This window comes from Fusarium oxysporum, chromosome VII (assembly GCF_013085055.1).
Source record: "Fusarium oxysporum Fo47 chromosome VII, complete sequence".
Lineage (NCBI taxonomy): Eukaryota > Fungi > Ascomycota > Sordariomycetes > Hypocreales > Nectriaceae > Fusarium > Fusarium oxysporum.
In genome coordinates, this window is record NC_072846.1 from 3,122,164 (window position 1) to 3,142,305 (window position 20,142).

Sequence of the window (20,142 nt, forward strand, 5' to 3'; positions counted from 1 at the left end):
ACCTATTTGATTGTACTGCATAAGTTTAGTTGAAATAGGTTAAAGGACGTCCCATTAAACCGCCGTTGAATACTCGAAGCAGAGCTAGGCTGTCCACTAATTATTTTCTACAACAACGAAAGTAAGCAGACCAGGGCTTAGAGGATAAAGAAGAATACAGTAAGCAGAAAGGATGGCGCAGGAGAAAGCACTAACAAAAGCATATCCAAAAGTCCACCTCCGTATGTATACGTAAAGCAATGCGGGACTTTATCACGTAGAATGCTGGATTGGTTGCCACAGTCAATACAGACTGACACTTATCCTGCTCACGAGATGTTCGCTGCCATATGGGCTCGTTGGCGTAAAGCAAATGAATTAAGGTGGGGAGCTTACAAATTCTTCACGTTGCCCGGCGCAAGGCGGGAATGTTTTCAGAGCCTTCGGGCAGTGACTTGAGAATCATAGTGCTAAGTGAACCAGCGGCCGTTAATAGGCAATAGTCATAAATTTCTAACGGTTTCTCTTCTCACCACCAGCTTTTATAAGTATACGTGCATTCCATGCTACACTGAGGGTCATAGCAACTCAGCGCTGTCAAAGACTGATCGTACCCTGTCTAGTATTCTAGTTCTAGATTTGACCCTTTGTTCCTCTGTTACACATGCGTCTTATCTTTGTATTAGTCGTTCTGCTAAGGAGCTCATTCGCAACTGTTCCATCCTCTCATAGACGTTTCTTCACTCCAGAAGGGTTCATCAAGGTCGACCCAGGAGGGCCCGAGGACATTGAAGTCACCCCCGACAATTTGCTCTCTGAAAGGCTCTCCAAGAATACGAATCCTGTTCTAACAGGCCGTGGCTTAGACTCGCGTGCTTTATCGATAAGACTCGTTAATAATTTCGATAATAGTAGTGTAAAAGCCTATATAACGGGTTTAGACTCCGGCGGCAAGGTCTTTTTCGCCCTCCACGATGGCAAGCTTATTTATCCTGACGCTAGAGGGTCTCGCCTACCTGTCAAGGTCACAGAGGAGGTTGCCATATCTCTACCTGCGAAGGGTGAATCGCTAAGAATTACACTTCCGTCCTTTATTCGTTCTGGTCGTATCTACATTTCGAATGATGACCTGCAATTTTTCGTCGTCGACAGGGATAACGGTAACAGCTTAGTTCAGCCTTCGGTCACAAATCTTCGAGATCCTAACGCAAACGTGAGCTGGGGTTTCGTAGAATTTACTTACATCAGAAATCTTCTCTACGCCAACATAAGCTATGTGGATTTTGTTGGTCTTGTTCTTGGTATGATGCTTGTTGCAAAAGATGGGAGTACCCAAACTACAGCAGGACTCGAAGCAGATGCTGTCAACAAGATCTGTGACGATCTAATTAAACAGAGAAAGCTAGACAATCATAAGTGGACCTCGCTCTGTATTGCAGACACTGCGGGAAAGCCGATCCGAGTATTATCTCCTGGTAATCAGCATGATGTCGATCCCGAGATATTTGGAAGTTATTGGAAAACCTATGTGGACCGTGTTTGGGAGAGATACATCGCTCGGGATCTCATAATAGATACGCAGTCTAAAGCGGGCATGGTCAAATGCAGGATTGTAGATCACAAACTGAAGTGTGACGGACACGAGCGCGGACTCCCTAAACCTGATGATAAAGACATTTGGGGCTGCAACAGTGGACCTTTTGCTATCTCAGAGAACGATAGTATAATTCATACTGCTATTGTTCCACGTTTGTGTGCCGGTCTTGTACGATCTACTTTGTTACTCGATGGCGGGTTTATGCAGCCGAGCTTAGGTCAGACATCACACTACACGGTAAACCCTACTAATCACTATAGCCGGATTGTCCATTCATATGAGGTTGATGGCAGGGGCTATGCATTTTCTTACGACGACGTTAACCCTGATAACGGTGAAGAGGCATCTGGTGTCGTGAGTTCCGACAATGTTCATCTGCTAACTATTCATGCCGGCGGTCCGCTTTCAAACTACTCGTCACGTCAACAAATGAGCCTTTGGCATTTGTCTCTTGGTTCTGAAATATATTTCTGTTAGTTCATTTATAGCAGTTAGACTTACGGTACTCTCCACCGCGCAAGTCACCTACACAGATTCTTCAAGTATCACCAAGGGCCGAATCACCAGAATCACTATTTTTTCAACAAATCTCTTCACCTTTTCCAGGCCCAATCCCTAACCCACCTAGTCCAGGCGATCCGGCGCCATCGGCTGAAGCTCTCTTCGACTTGGTCAATTTGTTCGCGAAAGAAAACGGGTTTGGCATCGTTCGAAGGAATGCCTATTCATATAAAGGACGACGGATAAGATACTCGCTTCAGTGTGATCGATTTGGACAGCCAGGGGCTTCAAAAGGCGCAGGCCTTCGACAACGTAAATCTCGGAAGTGTGGCTGTAAGTGGATGGTAATTGCTGAAGCCCTGGAAGAGGGCAAATGGCTTCTACGACAACATCCAAACTTGGAACACAGCCAGCATAACCATGGACCTAGTATCACATCATCTGCGCACCCCTCCCATAGACGACTCACTACGCCAGTAAGGGCAACCATTGAATTAACAAGTCGTCGAGTCGGCATCCGGGCTCGTGATGGTCGGGCCGTGGTCGAAGAGCAACATCCTGAATCGTCATTTACTCAGAGGGATATCTACAACGCCCGCGCGCTCATCAACCGGGAAAAGCTAAATAGCTACACACCTACTGCGGCATTAATCAAGCTCTTCGACGAGATGGAGATTCCCTATCTTGCCAAGTGGGCTGATGACCAACCAAACCGTCTACTTGGTCTTGTCTGGACGTTTCCTTATTGTATCCAGATGTGGAAGCGGTTCCCTGAGGTCATAAGCTTTGACAACACATACAATACTAATCGATTCAAGCTTCCCTTATTCCAAGCCACTGGTCAGACCTGTCTTGGGACTGTATTCAACGCAGCCTTCGGCCTGATCGACAATGAGAGAAGAGAAGGCTTCCAATTCCTCGCTGAGAGCATTCGCCCGCTTATAGGCCAGCACTCTATTAGGCAACCTGATGTCATTATCACCGACTTCGACGACTCTATGAAGGCCGCCCTCAATGATCAGTTTCCTGATGTGCAGCAACAACTTTGCATCTATCACATTAACTCGAATGTCCTGCTTAAATCGAAGCAGAAGTGGGCTAAGAAACGGAAGAGCAGTAGTAGCCCTGACGCCAGTGACTGGGAGGATTCAGCCCCTCAGACACAGGCTGAGCTCAGACTTACGGACAAACAGCTGGTCCACGCGCTTACCGGTGACGAGATTCCTCACACCTACCGAGGGGTTCTTATGATGTGGAAGCGTGTACTCTTTGCTGAAACAGAGGAGGCCCACGAGAAGGCGTGGAGAGACCTTTGCAAGAAGTTTGATGACCAAAGAGCCATCCTACGCTATCTCCATGGGACCTATCTGCCGGTTAGGGCCCAGTAGGCACGCTGCTTCCTCCGCAAGCATTGCAACTTTGGTATCCGCGTCACCTCCGGAACAGAGGCAAGCAACAACAACATCAAGAGCTATCTCTTGAACGGCATGAGCCACTTGTATCGACTCGTCGAAGCAATGCAGGACATGATGAAAGATCAAGAACGTGACTTCAAGGATGCCTGCGCACAGGATGAGGTTCTTACTGCCCGTAAATACCTAGGATCAAGTGGAGACTACCTAGGTGATCTACCAACAGTAATTTCATCGAAGGCGCTTGGGTTGACCAACAAGCAATATCGTATTGCTCGTAAGGCGATGCCTACCGGGAAGAGTCCCTTTCCAGAGCCTCTCTCAGACTGTAACGATGACTGCTCGGTTTCTGTCGAGCTTGGGGTCCCTTGTTGTCATAAAGTCTATGCGAAGCTGGGATCTGCAACGTCTTTCACTAGATATGATGTCCATCCACATTGGCGACTACGAGATTCATCATCCCAAGATCCATACCGACGGATTCTTGATCCTAGGATTGCCACTGCTCTACGTGGCAGACCCAAGAATACCGCGCAGCCTGTGCCTTCGAGAATGGCCGTTGGCGGGAGCAGCCAAAACGTCAGTCAACTGGCCAGCCTAGCAGCAAGACAGCCAGCAGGCCGTAAGCGAGGTCGGCCGCCGCGAATCGTCAATAAATCTACACTCACCAGGGTCTCGTTGGAAGCAAGCCAGCATAATAACACGCAGGCCAATAGTAATGTAAGCAGCATACCGACTCAGTGTCAGACACGAAGTCACTCAGACACCCTCGGATCTGGACGAACAACAGGAGTCCGTGCTAGCGGTCGGAGGACACAACCTAGCATCCGGAGGACGAGGAGTCAATGGGAGCTAGTTGACAGCGATGAAAATATACTTCCTTCTATAGTAGTCAGAGAGTAGAGCGTTAGACATGTTTCCTGAGCAATAAACAGAGCAAGAAATTTTCCATTCAAAACGAGACTTCTTGAGACATCCTACTTTGCCAAGATCTTGAGCACTGGGAGAGCTTGAGGTAAGAATAAGGTCATGTTATTAGAGCTGGTCACGCTGGGTTCGTCAGGAAGTATTTATGGGTCCGCGAAGAACTGACCAATTGAATGTTATAAAGTCATGCCGCTGTAAGGTCATGCCTCTGTATCAAAACCGTCATGCCGCTCTATCAATTCCCATTTATATATATATTCCTTATTAACCTATCTCTTTCTCTCGTGCCTAGGTCAATTAACTAGCTTGGAAGGATAACAGCCTTGTGCTCTTTCTTGTAACCCTCTTCCAAGGCGATACGCGTACCGATAAGAAGAGGAATAAGCCATCCGTAGAGCACCTACAAGCCCGGCCAATACAGCACTTTTTTGGTGAGGAGACCACTAAATTCATTCCAATCCCGCCAGCTGCTGCTGCTTATGACGATGAAATGAACCACGTTGACCGAGGTGACCAATTGAATCACACACAAGCTATGATCACCCCTATGCCGGGGGGCTTGGCAGGCACTTACATGGACCTTCCTCCTTGATGTTGCACTTACTAACAGCTATATCCTTCAACTACATGGTCCCCAGCCAAAATGGGAGAGATGTAGGCCACAGGAGGATTGGCGGAAGTACATTTCAAACACCTTATTCAACAAATATATCAAGTAAGTCAAGCAAAAAAGAGATATCGGTTAGGGACTGAAGAGTACATCAATGATCAAGAAACACGGCAAAAACACATAGACAGGAACATCAACTATGTCTACCAAGGCCGTAAGGCAAGGTGTCTAGCCTGCCTTGTCTTCCGACAAGGGCAAATAAGGTCAAAACGGCCAAAACGGCACTCTTTCAGTGAAATCAGCGGTAATACAAGAAGCAGGTGCAAGGCAAACAGACTAGGTACGGCTGTAAGGTGTGTGATGTAGCGATTTGTGACGATGGAAATTGTTGGTACTTTTATCACCGCGTAGATTAGGTGGCGGTAGAAGTACCTTCTATTCTGTGCATTTTAAATGGCTACACCCCCTCGTCATGACCGCATTGGAGCCTTATGACCTCTTAGGAGATAGTAGATCCCTGTAAAAATTAGGTAGCCTAATATTATTAGGGTTTCTGGGAGTAATTAAGTGGCGGTCCTAGCACGTAAGAGCTTTTAAGCCTAACCTCCTCACGGGGGGAAGAAAATACCGAACTCGCTCACGCCAAAGTTCGCAGATATCGAGTTCGGTGTTTTCTTTCCCTCCTAGCCTCCGTACTATCTACATATAACCAGGGATAGGCTACTGAACCAATGTGATAAAAATGTGATAAACTCTAAACTGCACTAGAGCTAGCGAGAATCCTCCTGATCCGTTGTTAGTGGAGACGCGTTGAGGGTTCTGAGCTAACCGGACAGGGCTAGACTCGGATGACCACTGAGAGAATGAGACAAGAAGAAGGATGGGTTCAGTACCAAACGGGAGGGAAGAAATTATAGAAGAGCAACATACCCCCATCCATTCCGACCCATTAGCTCGATAAGTTTGACTCGACAACGTCGGAACCGCGAATATAATTCCTGCAGCAAATCGATCAGCGAAGGCCTAACTACCGACTTTTTTTTTCTTTTCCATTTCTCACTTTCTTTCTTTTATTTTTCACTCTCGTTACAACAAATGGCTTACGCAACGGACAATGGGCACGGCTCAAGTTCGACGAGAAGTGGTGGCAGGTCCACTGACTCCCTAGTTCTGCAGTCATCAGTCATGATAAGGCCCCTTGCGCAAACCTCGATGTCGGCACTCACCGCCGCCTCCTCGTCGAACTATGCGCCTAGCGTGTCTAGTGACAGCCAAATCCAAAGCCAGAGCGGGGGTATCCCTGGCACACCCGTGAGCGGACGCTCACGTCGCTCAGGCGGATGGGACCGGCAAACGCTTTCCCCGACAGCGGCTGCAAGAGCCGGAGTTGATGATGTGGGAATTCCATGAGCCAAATTGCGATTCGATGGCGTTTTGACTGTTGAGAAATAGCTTACGATTGAAGACCATGCCGTTGATCAGCCAAGCAGTCTTCGGCCCAAGGAGGATCTAGATGACTCTTCTGATTCTTCAGATGAATACATGACGAGTTATCGGCCTTTGGAACGGTAAGAATTACCCATTATGCTGCTATTAGTTCAGTATCACTTCATTAGCTGCGAATATCACCTACCATACTGGTAGATTGGCTGATTGGTTCATCTGTTTGCTCATGCTGACTTGGCAAAGTAGTTCCACTCGGGTCAGTGGGTCACGTTCCAAACGTTTCTTTCAATCTTTCGTCAAGAAGTTCAACAAATCCTCTGTTCGTCCGTCTCCCAGTTCTGACAGGCCATTGGCATCCGAGAATTAATCAAACAATTCACAGGTTACGGCTTGCTGCCAAACAGCCAGGTATATTCCCGTCTCACCCATCAATCATACTATTCGATAGCACGCATCTTAATTACTCGTGTGCTAATGCGCTTTCGTTTTAGCAAGAACAAATCAGAAATGGTATGGGTTGAGGCCCCGGGCGCGTCACCCCCTCGCTACCCTTTAGCTTGTGTGCTTGCTGACAGATTGCGCCAGTCATTCAGCACACCGTCATCATCGATGTCTTCGAAGGGCAGCTTCATTTAGCACCTATCTCATCAAAGCCGAGGCGGGTCCTTGATGTTGGCACTGGCCCTGGAGCATGGGCATTGGTAAGTTCTTATCATTGAACGAATGTAATGATTTGCATCATTTACTGACATTTGCCATTTTGCCGTATTTAGGAATTTGGCAAGTCTTTTTTTTTTTCTTCCCCGTTCATGTCCTTCTGTGCCATGGCCATTGAAGCTAACAATCGTGGCCTTGGTTGGTAGCCCAAAAGCACCCTTACTGTTCCGTTCTAGCCGTGGACATTGATCCGGTCCAGCCGCCTTATACCAGATCTAACTGTAGCTTTATCGCAATGGATATTACGCATGATTGGGACTTCACCGGCGGCGGTAACTTCGATTTTATTCACATTCGACAACTTGGCGATATTCAGGATAAAAAGAAGTTAGTCCAATCGACTTTTGACAACCTGGAGCCTGGAGGATGGGTCGAATTTACGGAATGGATCGCAATTCTACAGTCACCAAATCATTCATTGGACGGCACCGCATTCCGCAAATGGAATGATCTGCTAGAGCAAGGAATGCGCAGTTTTGGTACAACGCTGTACTACCCGAATAAATTCAAGCCATTGCTACAGGAAACAGGCTTTGAGCATATCATTGAGACCAGAAACGGCGCGCCGACAAATGCGTGCTATCCTGGGAAAAGGTTGCAGCGCATAGGCCATCTAATGACGCAGAACTGGCTGCTTGTTCTTGAGCCATTAACAATGCCTGTTTTTACGCAAGCGTTAGGCTGGTCTCCGGATCAAGTCAAGTCGTTTCTGGTTGATGTACGGAAAGAGATTGGCAACACACAATACCATTCCTTCATGACGCTGTGAGTACCATCCGCCCCCTCCATCTGAGAACTTATCAAAAACTCTTATGCTTACAATTGCGATCCAGAATAACTATTTGCGCCCAAAAGCCGTTAAATAGTTCATCCACGTCGTCAAAGTCGGCCTCAGCTTCAGCCTCCGCATCCGAATCTTCTCTTCCCACGATAAAGTAGGTCCTCCGGTTTGACCAGACGCACTTTGAACACGACCCGCGAGGTTGCCTTCACGAAAAGGTCACTTGCGAAGCTGGCCCTGATGTAATCAATAACCAGCAGCATATGGTTCGCGATACTTGGCACAGAATGGGGAGCCCTGTCCCCTCTCCAAGGATGGATCGGGCTGGCTTGTTGCAGTGACATCCGTGGGACGTCTAGGTTACGATGTTTTTCTGGTTCTTTTGCCAGGGAGGTTTTGATAATTGGATGATATCAAGAAACTATGGGGTCTAGTTCATAGACCCTTTGTTGGGTCTGAATGGTATGTTTTTGGTGTTATATTGCTTCTTTTGAGCACGAATGCTGTGAGGAACCCGGGCGCAGATGGGGAATTTAGGGTCGCCCTCCTACTCTTTCCTGAAAAATGTTACTCTTGAAGCACTGTCCCACAAAAAGGGCCTTAGAATAGATGAATAAAGCTATGCTAAGATTATCGGAAGGGATAATGTCCTCCAGAAAGCAAAGAGTGTATACAGTTGATGTTCCTCTCAAACATCCTAACAAAGTTATACCGGTATATGCTGATCGACCCAGGCCTTGGCAAGTTTTTCCTCGTACGGTTCAAGCCAAGTCTTCTTTATATATACAACCTCTTTAGAATGATTTGGAAGATACTTTTTTTTATATGCTGCCACGCGGTTATTAAAATTGCCTCGGTAGGTGACTGCATAATAGAATGCCAAAAGTTATAGAAATCTGCCCAACCATCCGGTTTGGACCCCGTTTTCATGGCTCCCGATGCATTAGAGGCAGCGCCAGCAGCTAGTTTCTCCTGTAGCGTGAAAATTGGAAGGCAACATGCAAGCACTGCTTTGTTTGTTCAGTCCGAAGGACTTCTATTACGACGATAACTTGAAAGCATAATGTCTCAGGGTAGGCATGATCATCACGGCCTCAGGAAACAACAGTATTACCGTAGTAATCTACCTATATGCTTTCAGTAACTCTGCGGGATGGAATACCCCGCACAAGTAACAACTGAAGAACAATCAAAAAAAAAAACATTTTGCTGCTGCTCATCATATTCACTTTAACCCTTTAAGCACCCTAAGTGCGACAATGATACTGGCAAAAACGCATTAACCAAGAGCGCTGAGTGGAATGGATGCCGGCATCAGGTTTTTAGGTCCAATGGAATCATATAAATAGGGGATACAACGCCCAAAATTTCCAAATTGAGTTTTCGGCGCACCTTTCGTAATACAAAAGATGCTTCCTATTTGTGGTGACAGGGAATCAGCACCGGGGGTCCTGGAAAGTTGTAGAGGGCGCACGGACCGCAAAAATTGGTATTGGATGCTAGTACCAGTGGTATTTGGTACAGTAGTACAGTAGGGCCTGGGCCGTAGATCAGCGGGGACAACGGCTCACGATCTTTACAAGCATTTAAAGACAGCACGATACTCTGGCAAGCTACCTAGGTTAAATTACATCCCATGTTGTTTCCATTTCGTTCCTATCTCGTGAGCATTCTTGATCTTCTACCCTCACAGTTACATCAGTCACCGTCTTGATACCTTTATCCACGTGCCCAAGCTCCACAAATTCTGTCGTCGAGTCACCGCCTGAGACGATAGCTCTTGCACTCGCGCCGTCACTTTCAGGATCAGGATCAACTGCACTAAGCTGCCTGATGTATCTACTTGCACCAGGCCGAGTTCCTGTCTCGGTACCTCGAGGAGTCGGCTTGTTGGTACTATCGAGATGACTTCGGAGACCGACCTTGTAGGAAACAAGGCGAAGCAGAGGCTGAAGAGCAGGAAAGCTGCCACACCAGAGTCCAACATGCAATTCAAGCGTCACCCAAGCGGCAACTCGAGCCATTTTGTAAGTCCTGTAATTATAGGGTTAGCGGCTAATAATGGGAGCAGAACAACCAAAGCAGGCAACGCACGTGTCAACGCCAAAGTCAGTAGTTATCATGAAGCCAAGTCGAAGAATTCCCATAACGATGGCAGCCAAACCGACACAGAAGACGAGAATAACTTTTATCGCCTTGGAACCAAACGTCATATTTTTGTGGATGACCCAGATTGGCAGCCCGAATAGCGCGGCATCGATCAAAATCCCGATGAAAGCATCCGCCCACATTAAATGAGCTTCCGATTTTTGGCTGACACAATTTCTATCAGGATTCATGCCGTCAAAGAGGTCGCTGAGACAGTATTAGAGAATAAACTGAACAAACTGACAGAAACAGGCACACGTACCCGATAGGTTTGCACTCTAGGAGGAAGAAGATGAATGCTGCCAGAGTGATCGAAACGATGACAACGCCGATACCCCATACGCACCGTATAAAGACACCTATCGGTATTTCAACCGTCAGGTTGTGCGAGCAGGGCACAGGATGGGATACGTACGATCTCGACCTAGACGAGGAATGAAAACCAGAATCGACAGGCGAATTAAGCCAGACGCCAGGAAAAACAGCATTTGTGCAACAGGTAAAAGCTTGGGTCGCCTTTATTAGTCTGGAACAAGAAATGAACCGGTCATGGTTGGTTGGAATAAGCGCATACCTCGAAAAAGGCCTTTAGCTGTGCAGGAGAGAGTGTGCTCATCATAGATCCTGATCCATTTTGTACTTGGGCGATCTCGAGGGAAGATATAGCGACAGTCAAGGCCTGAAATCACAAACATGTCAACAATGACGCAGTGGGGAAAGTTCGCAGGGAGTCTCACGAAGCCAAGTAACGCCAGCATGTCATCAACCCCAAGAGCCCTGGCCATGAAGCCGCGAGCGTACAGACGCCCGATCATGACAATGGATGAGAGCACGATAAGGCATACATTCAGGTACAAGAGAACCGGGCCTTGGGATTTAGCATCATTGTCCAAACCGCTTGCCATGTTCCGTGTTGGCGCAATGTAGCGACACTCCAGTTAGTTGGTGCGGCAGAGGGGTATATGCGTATGTCGCAGTCTAGGCTGCCTTATGTTCGTGCTTTTACAGTAGAGAAAATTAACTATAACCGTTGAAGAGACATGCATGTCTCTTAAGGGCCCCAGAGTGGCATCCCATAGCACCCGAAGTCCTTCGTAGGATAGTTGACTGTCTGCAGCCACTTTCCAAATAATACGACCTTATCTCGCTAGCAGCTACATACAAGGAGAATGGACAGCAGAGTGGCCAAGGGAGGATAACCCACCCACTCAATCAATTCATGGATGGCCCAAGCCAGTTGGTTCGGAACGAGGGGAACTTCCGCGGGCCGCCCTCCCCAGAGGAATTTGCCTCTAGTGTGAACCTCCACTTTCTGGCAGGGATAAATAGCTCGAACCCTGAATGACAACGGCGTCCCGATAGGATTGAGAGTATTGCACACCGGCTTAGTCAAACTTTTGAGTTTGTGTGGCTAATTGGTGGTATTAGACGAGTAGGTACGTGCGCACTAATCGTTCACAACAAAACGACCCGCCAAGCGAGAAAGATGAGTAGCAAGTACAGAAGAAGCCTCTAGAAGTCTGTGAAGCTTTCTTACGGTAGCCCTAGCAAGTGTTGATGGGCTACCGATTGGACAGGCGTTTTAAAACTTTCCCTGACTCGTGTCGTGGTCTGAGGCTTGTGCTAGTCAGCGCCTCGATGACAGTTGGTGGAGATTGGAACTCACATGTCAATCGAATAACTCTAAAACGTAAACCACAGGCAGACAATCTGGGGGGACAACAAATGAAAAATACATTAAGGGAGAAAATAAATACGTTGAAAGAGTCTATTAACAGGAACTGGGAAATATAAGTTGTTGTGATCGAACTAATCAGTAGTCCAAAGAGGCCAGAGCGAGCGACGCGAAGAGGTCCCAATCCATCGGATCGACGTCGATAACTAGGCATGAGACACAGACCATCGTATCTTTACGTTATTGGTGAGCGACTGAATAATGTCTCTTGCGGAGAGGGCGGTCGGGCATGTGGAGGAGAAGGACTGGAAAGGGCCTCGGCGCCCCTGAGCGAGTCAAACGCCCGCGGCACCATAGGGCTCAGTGAGTTGGCGGAGACGTACGCGACGACCCTCAGCGTCACGTTCCAGAGCGGCTGCAGGACCTCTGACCAGTCGTAGAGAACGTCGGACATGGAGCAGACGACGAAGACAGTTTCAACGGTTACGACTGCGTGGTCAAAGGCGCTAGAAATATGCAGCTCTACGTGCGGCTGCCATAGAGTTTCGCCGTTGGAGTGGATGTGGCGGGGACGGAAGAAAGGACGCTGGATCAGTATGTACAGTGACGAACCAAAAGTTCCCGACACACCCCGCACCTTAGCGCGTTTTCATCCACAACAACAATATCCCCCATCAACTTCAACACGCGATTACTCTATCAGTTATGCCTCGATACAGGCGAGGGCTACATCATTCGCCTCACAAGAGGACAATATGCCACCCTTACCACGAAGCCATTCAGACTTAATCAATCATCCAATGGGAATTCTATTTGAGGAAGCAGAAACAGCGCATCTTAGGAGTCATGACGAGATGGAATCATGGACTGAAATTCCTCGAGACGACCCTCGAACGAAAGGAAACCAAATTCTAGACTTCATGTGGGTCTACGTATACAAGTTTGACAAGCACGGCCGCTTTCAGAAGTGCAAGGCGCGTCTGGTAGTAAGGGGCGACCAGCAAGCTAGGTCAATTCACGGGGAGACCTATGCGGCAACCCTTGCGGGACGATCCTTCAGAACGTTGATGGCCATCGCCGCACGCTTCGATTTGGAATTGATCTGCAACGCCGAAAAGTTCAAGGAGACTGAAGTCATAGAGAGAGGCAATCAGAAACTCCGCGTGAGCACGAGACCTCATGAGGGTCAAGGCATGGCAGATTACCTCTTCGATTTTGTTCTACTCGCTGATGAAGCGGTCTTGAAGGATATAGAAAGAGGTGAATACGTTGTTAAGGCTGTCTCGTTGCGATGGAATGATGACTTGGGGTGGGGATGGGTGAGGATCCCAACAGGCTATTTGTTAGAGTTATGGACATAACTCATGTGGAATGATGACCGGACGGAGAACTGTCCCTGCTTTGACGGATCTGAAGAAGATCTCGCGCACCAGATCTGGCCTGGGGGTACGGCACTTCACTACACTGGAGACTGTTCGGAGGTTCGCTCATGGCGGCACTACAGTAACCAAAATGAAATGTACTAAGGAAGCATATAAAAGCAATAACAATGGTATCAAGGCACGATATGAACATCTATTGGGGCCAGCTACCGAGGCGCCTCAGTATGAGAAGCTCCAGTGGATCTATATAATGCCTAACCACTCCGAACCAAAGGCTTATATACAGTAGCCCAGAGCCCATTACCTTAACCCTTATAGCCTCTATAGCTATTGTCTATTTATTCAATACATTGCTAAAGTAAAACTACTAACTAATTAATAAACTTAATTAAAAGTGTTTATAAACTATTAATAATTATTAAGCTTTAGATTATATTATTTACATTAAAACGTAATAATAAAGGGCGCTTTTATATATATTATGACCTACTAAGAGTTGCCTAGTTATAATTTCACAGCTCTTTACCATACTATATGTTAGAGATGTTTAACTATGCTGTTCTTGGAGCTCGGGGCATGAGGTAGTAGTAGCCGCGCCTTTAAAGAGAGTGGAGAAGTAGATGTTGAGATTGATACTAAAGATTAATATATCAGCTCAAAGCCTTTCGAATGAGTTCATGATGACCCTAGCGGGGTATTTGGATGACCGCAAATCAATACCTCAAGGACTTTATAATGAGCTTGCTTGCTATTTGTAAAGGAGAATATAGAGGGTTTATATTTCAGAGGCTGGTTCATTATTTGGAATTCCACAACCGTGAAAACCTTCACCGCCATGCCTGCCATCTAACTCATCACCCACTTGAGTTCGTACCCATCTTCACTCTGGAACCCAGCCCATCCACTAGGCTCACTACTGCCCAAAAACCGATTATCGCTCTCCAGCAGCGCCGCTTCGCCAATCCCTAGGTCCTGGGGGTCCCACTGGAACGGAGGGCAGCTATCAAGTTTCCAGTCGAGCGGCCCAGCCCCCTGCATCTGCTCGTGCTGTGTTGGGAAGCTCTGCCACAGCGCGCTGAGGTTGTCGTTTGATCCACATGTGCTGTCGACGTTGCTGAATGGCTGGCACAACATTATTAGGAGCTTTAGGGACAGGCTGGCGTGGTCGGCATCGGCGGTCGACGGAATTCCGAAAATGTAGGCGAGGGACAACGGGTTTGAAGGGCTGCTAATACTGGTTGAGGGGCGGATGTAAGATGCCAGTTTGTCGTGGATAGGGACGAGGCAGTTCTGAAATTTGAGAGCTACTGGGTCCACGGTGCCGCAGAAGGAGACTATGTCGAGACAGATGCGGGCTTGGGCGAGGTCGTCTTCCCAGAATGAGCGAGGGAAGAGGTGTACTTGCTTTTGCGCAACGGAGTGGAGGAGCACAACGCAAGAGGTATATGCTTGGAAGCTACCGAGGAAAATATTAGGATCAATTAAATGGACTAATGCGGAGACGGTTGCAGCTTACATAACAAGCCAGCATCTTTTGAATATTCCCGCTTCTGCTCGCAAGAGGCTTAATATCCGGGACGAGTGTGTTGCTGCAGTAACACCCTGATCCACATGGTTGAGAAACGTATTCTCAATGGGCTTCCATAGAATGCTGTACCCATGGCCAATACCGGAATGCTGAACGAACTGTGAGGCAATGCGGCGATAGAGAAGCATTGTGGCTCCGAGAAAGAGTAAGTGAGTAGCTAAGATGCTTCGGCGGACTTCAACCGAAAGATCTTCGCGGTAGAGATTAGGGAGATGCATTTGCCTAGGGAGCTGATTGTGCCAGTCCTGAAGGTCTTTATTTATGGAAGCTATGGCTTGGCTGGGCAGCTCCTTAAAGGACAGATGCATCCGCAGAATATCCGCGTTTAGAAGGGAGATCTTGGTCATCTCCGTCTGGACAACTGTGGCACCCCGTAAGAAAGGTAATAGAAATGGTCCATGAATCAGCTTACTGTGGCTAATATCGGATGCATGATCGACTTCCACGTCCACCAACTGTACTGGTGTCAGCTTTAGCTGGGTATGAAAGAAATGTCTAGGTTCAAATACCGGAACTACTTCCCGGAAAGATATCTCACTGCCCGAGATATACCCAAGAGTTGAAGAAAGCCAGCTTAAACAAAGTTAGCTCATGTCAGTGGATCAAGTCAGATCAGCTTGCCTTGAAAAGAACAGTAATGTTCTCCAAGTCCTTCGATAGTCAACCCATTCCTCTGGGGATAGACCAGGATAGTGGTAGCATTTGTCAATTAGGTTATGTTTCTTTGACATGTTCAGACCAATTTCTGTGCAAACAGAGTTAGACTTATCGAAAGAAATGAGACCTCGCAAGGGAAACTGAGGTGACGAACCAATGTAAGCAAGTGAAACAGTCGCCTTATTCATGATGTTGTACATAGCCAGCAGCGCGCAGACCTTGATTGCGTCGAGTGGCTGCTCCTCCATGAAGCTCCCAAAGAATTGCCTTGCCAAGTCATAGAAAACGCCTTCTATAGCGACCTCAAAGTCACCGGCGTTGTACTGGACACCAACAGCTGCAACTGCGGCGAGACAGCAAATGGCAGTCTTCTGCCTTGGTATGGGACAGCCATCTCTTCCAAATACATCCTTGTAGTAGCCTGAAACCTGTTCACGGGAAAAGACATGAAATAGTTTGCCACTGGAGCTGAAAAAGCTTTCAACTGCGGCTTGTGTAGTAGAGGCGCTGGGGATGAAGACGGTTATCAGGAACGCCGATGCATCTGCTGTTAGTTCTCTCAGTGCCGGGGAGAGAGTGGGGACATCGGCCTTTCCCAGCGTATCATCCCCGACCTGCGGTTCCTGTAGGAGAGGGGCATTTGTGCTATTCTGCGCTGGAGTAACTGACCCGAGAGATTGTTCCTCAAACCCAATCGTGGAGCTCGAGAGACTACTGACGCTTGGGCTGATGCTGGTGGAGCTGCTGACCTCAAGTGGCGACATATCATCTTTAAAATCAAGCAAGGTGCGGACGTCGTCGGCACAGCGTATTTGTTGTAGCAAACGGTCCGCTTCGTCGCCAGGTTTGGCCTGCAATGCAAAGAAGAGCTTCTCCAATGCATGCAGGCGCGATTTCAGAGCGGCTTTTCTCGAGTGGCCCTGTTGCGACTCATAGTGGCAGGACCGTCCCTTGGCAATACAGGTATCACACTGTGGTCGGCGGCCATCGCACTAGACAGGCACCAGTTAAACCCGTAATTGTGAACGAAGATGAGAGTACTAACCTTCACTCTCCTCTGGCGACAATCCTGGCAGGCCTGCTGCACGCTGCGGATTCTCTTGCCAAGCCTCTCGCAGGAGCCCTCAGCACCGCCAAACCCCACGAAATTATGGGCCTGTAACGGCTGCTGAGCAGCTGGCTGGACTGCGGGGAACAACAACGAAACCATGGCGGCTCATCACAATATACTTGGAACTGGGCCTGGTTGGGTATTCAGTCTTTTGGAAGTCCACTGCCGTAAGCGATGTTGGAAAATCCGGGGATCCCCCTTCCCTTCAGGATTCAGACTAACAGTCTGAAAGTCCTAGATTTAAAGTTTAAAGTCCTAGATGAAATCATTTAGAGATAAAAACCTGAGAAGAACTCTCATCTCACTAATGAACAATCAAGTTTCATAAAATATATATTTTCACCCAGCACTACTGCGCAATATAAACAACAAGCGAAGGAGAAATGTTTTATTAGTTCAGGATATCAATGCGGGTCAAAAGGATTTTAGTCATCGTTTACATTTTCCCTAGCCTTGACAGGACAGAACTTTCCTCCTTAACACATGTTTGCAAAGAAGAAAGGGTTTTGACTCGTGCAGCATGGCTTGAACAGTTAGCGGCTGACGTGGGCGGAAGTGTCACTGAGCGCAGATGGCGTTTTTAGCGTTTGTAAAGACAACGAATAACGTCCAGGGCTAACAGAAGCTGACACCTCCCCGGATAGTTCAAAAGAAAGTTTAAGTACTGCCATGGCTACCTATTGTTACGTCGCTTAAAGTGCCATTATGGTTTGATGGCTAGGTAGATATGCGCCGCTAACCCCTGCACCACAATTCTAGTTCCTCTTTACCTGTGAGGCATTTCCACGATAGGGGTTCAGCCAAAGTAGTGCCGATGCGGTAGGGATTTGCAACAGTGGCACACATGTTACACCCGTTGACGAGTCGGTATATGACTCAAAGGGGAGGCACGGTTGGTCAGGGCTGGGTATCAGGGGCTACGCTTGCCAAGGGCCTCGAAGGCACCATACTTGGTGAGTATCTCGAAAGAGCCATGTCCGCCAAGAACCGCTGGCGTCGAGAAGCAATCCAATTGCCTTAGATTGAGCACTATAGATCTCTGCAGCGCGTCGGATCTTTAATTTCGGGGATCATTTTGATGAGCTTGGAGGGCACGAAGGATTATGGTTTCAATATTACCTTCTGACATACTTTGTTGTAGATTGAATGATTGAATAGGGATGATGTAGGACGAGAGAGTTTTGTCCCACCCGCTTGTCTGCCATGAACTCAACTTTGATACAGTTGAGCGATGTTTATTCGGACAGATGGCTCACCCTGGCTACCGGCTCTACGCATGTTAAAATGATTTTAGCGCAGTGTCGCTCGCGAAGAGGATTCATTGATAGAGGAAATTGGACAGCAGCATCCTCTGAGGCTCTTTCGTCCCTGTCTGTTCTTTACCCCGGATATGTCAGTATTGCCAAGGGTGATACAGATACTCCATTCCAATACGCTGTAGAGACAGGTTCGCGCATACAAGGCTAGTCAGTGACCATGACTGAAGATCTAATCAGCCAGGGATAACAGCATGCAATAAGTCATATCGGGTTTGCTGAGAGTTCAACATTGATACAGCTACTGAAGAATGCGAAATTGATTGGAATCAAGTCCTGGAGCTCGACGCGGGGCCACAAAGTTTTACTGTCCCAAGAAATGGAAGTTTAGTTTTAGGCGGCTATGACGCTTCAAATTTTATGGGAAGCTGGTTTTCATATAGTATCTCCAAATCGAACGTGGTAAGCAAGCGTAGCTACCCACTCCAAGTTCAGATTACCGCGATGGAATCGACCACCCAGGTTGGACGTAATAAGATACTCAGCGCTCATCATATGTCAATCAAATCAACTTTGAGGTCAAAGTTGATTTGATTGACAGCCCTCGAGCTCAAAATTGATTTGTTTGATTTGATTGATATTCTATATCAATTCTATAGGTGGAGACCCCTGCGCAAAGTCGTCCCCCTCGTGCACACCAAAAGTCAGCTACCGACCCAGCTGCCCAACTTTACTCCGCCCTGCCTGACCCAGTTCTTCAGGTATTGAACATGTTCCAATGTATCTGCGCCCATCGAGAGCCTCTGAGAAGTCAACGTCAGCTTCGCTAGGCTGAATTGTCTCTCACAATCGCTCGCCATCGCTGGAATAGCAAAGACATCCAGGGCAAAGCTGCTCAGTGAAGGAAACGAAGCCCTTTGGTCTCTCCACCATTCGATAGCATCCTGCGTATCCTGTGGCTCGAGACGGAGATACCTTTCGAGCTCGCCGACACTGCCGCTCGTCGCAAACGCTTTCTTCGTCTTGCTGTTAATCCACTGAGTGTACTGATCATCCTCTTGGCCCATCGTCCTTGGCGCTGCGTCGTACTTCATTGTTTCTTCACACAGTCCCTGGTTCGCGTCGTACCAACGGGTAAAGTAGTCCTTGATTCCAACCTTGGCATCACGAACCCAGGAGAGTTGTTCCTCAGAGACCCAAGTGGCCTCTAACCAGCTGATCCCGAACCTCGGATGAAGAATGGTCGCTGCCGCAAACAAGGGAGATTCTCCGAGTTTGTCATAATACTCATTTAGCTTCTTCCACCCGTTGTTAATCGATGCCCGGATATAGGCTCGATGGCCTGCTGGTAATGTGCTCTTTTGCAACGTCTCGGACGCTGATCGCTTCTCCGCCGTGGAATATTCAGCCCGAGAATGCAGCGGTAAGGCAGATTCTATGAATCTCGTGGGCTGGCTCCGCTGCGGTAGCGCGTAAACCTCATCCTCGCCAAAGCGGGCAGGGAGACGGCGTATGCGGCTTGGCCGACTGTTGCGCTCACGGAAATTTGCCGACGCCGTTGCAGTCCGGTCCGCGGCATCCAGATTAGTTTCACCCACTGTCTCCGCCGCAACGTCACTATAGAAGACTTTCCAGTCCTCAAAGTGCTCCAGCAGATATTCCATTCCTATCAACATCTCCCATAGGCGTCCATGGCTGTCACCTTTACCCCAGCCTTGCGTCCGCATCGTCTGAAGGTATATAGGTTTGCGAATCTCGTTCACTTCGCCAAGAACCCGCCAGTCTTCGCTGGATAATATGTCATCCGCCGGGATCCGTCTTGCCCCGTCTTCCTCTTCTTGAGTTGCAAAGAGAAATGCCCTGATGCCTGTCTGCTTTCGCAAAGCCCTCTCAATCATCATGTACGTTGAGTTCCACCGTGTTTCGTTGTTCATGACAACCTCGAGCTCGGCCGTGGATTCCTCGCAGAGCCGATATCCCTCGTAATCCTGCTCCCGGGCTATTCGCTTGAACAGTTCACTCCGCAGCGGCGACGAACGGATAAACTTGACAATATTGCGGAGCTTACCAATGGGGCCCTTTGTGCGCCAATGATCCAGGTCCTGCTCAATAAGGCCGCGCATGCTGTTGATGTCAGACTCCAGCTCGAACGAGCCGGCGTCTTTGCCAAAGAGAAAGGCTCGCGCGACGAAATTGAGCGTGTGCCCATAGCATCGCATCCGGCGGGCCTTGATATCAACAGGCCTCATCGATGGATCGAGCTGCTGGTACATGTGGTACAGACAAGTATCATTTGCCGCCATGTTATCAGAGATGGCACAGCCAACTCGCCCCTCAATCTCCCATTCGTGGACG

At 48.1% G+C, this 20,142-nt stretch overlaps 4 protein-coding genes across 4 annotated transcripts; 2 read left to right on the forward strand and 2 right to left on the reverse strand.

The window, feature by feature from the left end:
• Positions 1–643: 643 nt before the first annotated feature.
• On the forward strand, positions 644–2,053 carry FOBCDRAFT_242043 (uncharacterized protein; the record flags this gene model as incomplete). The annotated part of the gene is made up of 1 exon (XM_054706056.2): positions 644–2,053. The coding sequence occupies one exon, from the start codon at positions 644–646 to the stop codon at positions 2,051–2,053; it is 1,410 nt and encodes a 469-aa protein (XP_054562031.2).
• A 4,068-nt stretch (positions 2,054–6,121) lies between these two features.
• FOBCDRAFT_251881 (S-adenosyl-L-methionine-dependent methyltransferase) lies at positions 6,122–8,182 on the forward strand (the record flags this gene model as incomplete). Its single annotated transcript, XM_059610977.1, has 7 exons — positions 6,122–6,177; positions 6,220–6,421; positions 6,479–6,594; positions 6,978–6,982; positions 7,058–7,173; positions 7,389–7,954; positions 8,023–8,182. The coding sequence occupies 7 exons, from the start codon at positions 6,122–6,124 to the stop codon at positions 8,126–8,128; spliced, it is 1,167 nt and encodes a 388-aa protein (XP_059465448.1). The 3' UTR covers positions 8,129–8,182.
• Positions 8,183–9,592: 1,410 nt separating this feature from the next.
• FOBCDRAFT_139028 (uncharacterized protein) lies at positions 9,593–10,606 on the reverse strand (the record flags this gene model as incomplete). Its single annotated transcript, XM_054706058.1, has 4 exons — positions 9,593–10,004; positions 10,065–10,325; positions 10,381–10,477; positions 10,534–10,606. 4 exons carry the CDS (start codon positions 10,604–10,606, stop codon positions 9,593–9,595), a joined length of 843 nt encoding a protein of 280 aa, XP_054562033.1.
• Positions 10,607–14,021: 3,415 nt separating this feature from the next.
• On the reverse strand, positions 14,022–16,630 carry FOBCDRAFT_140392 (uncharacterized protein; the record flags this gene model as incomplete). Its single annotated transcript, XM_059608089.1, has 6 exons — positions 14,022–14,631; positions 14,692–15,170; positions 15,273–15,336; positions 15,397–15,508; positions 15,575–16,412; positions 16,466–16,630. The coding sequence occupies 6 exons, from the start codon at positions 16,628–16,630 to the stop codon at positions 14,022–14,024; spliced, it is 2,268 nt and encodes a 755-aa protein (XP_059465449.1).
• Between the last annotated feature and the right edge of the window lie 3,512 nt (positions 16,631–20,142).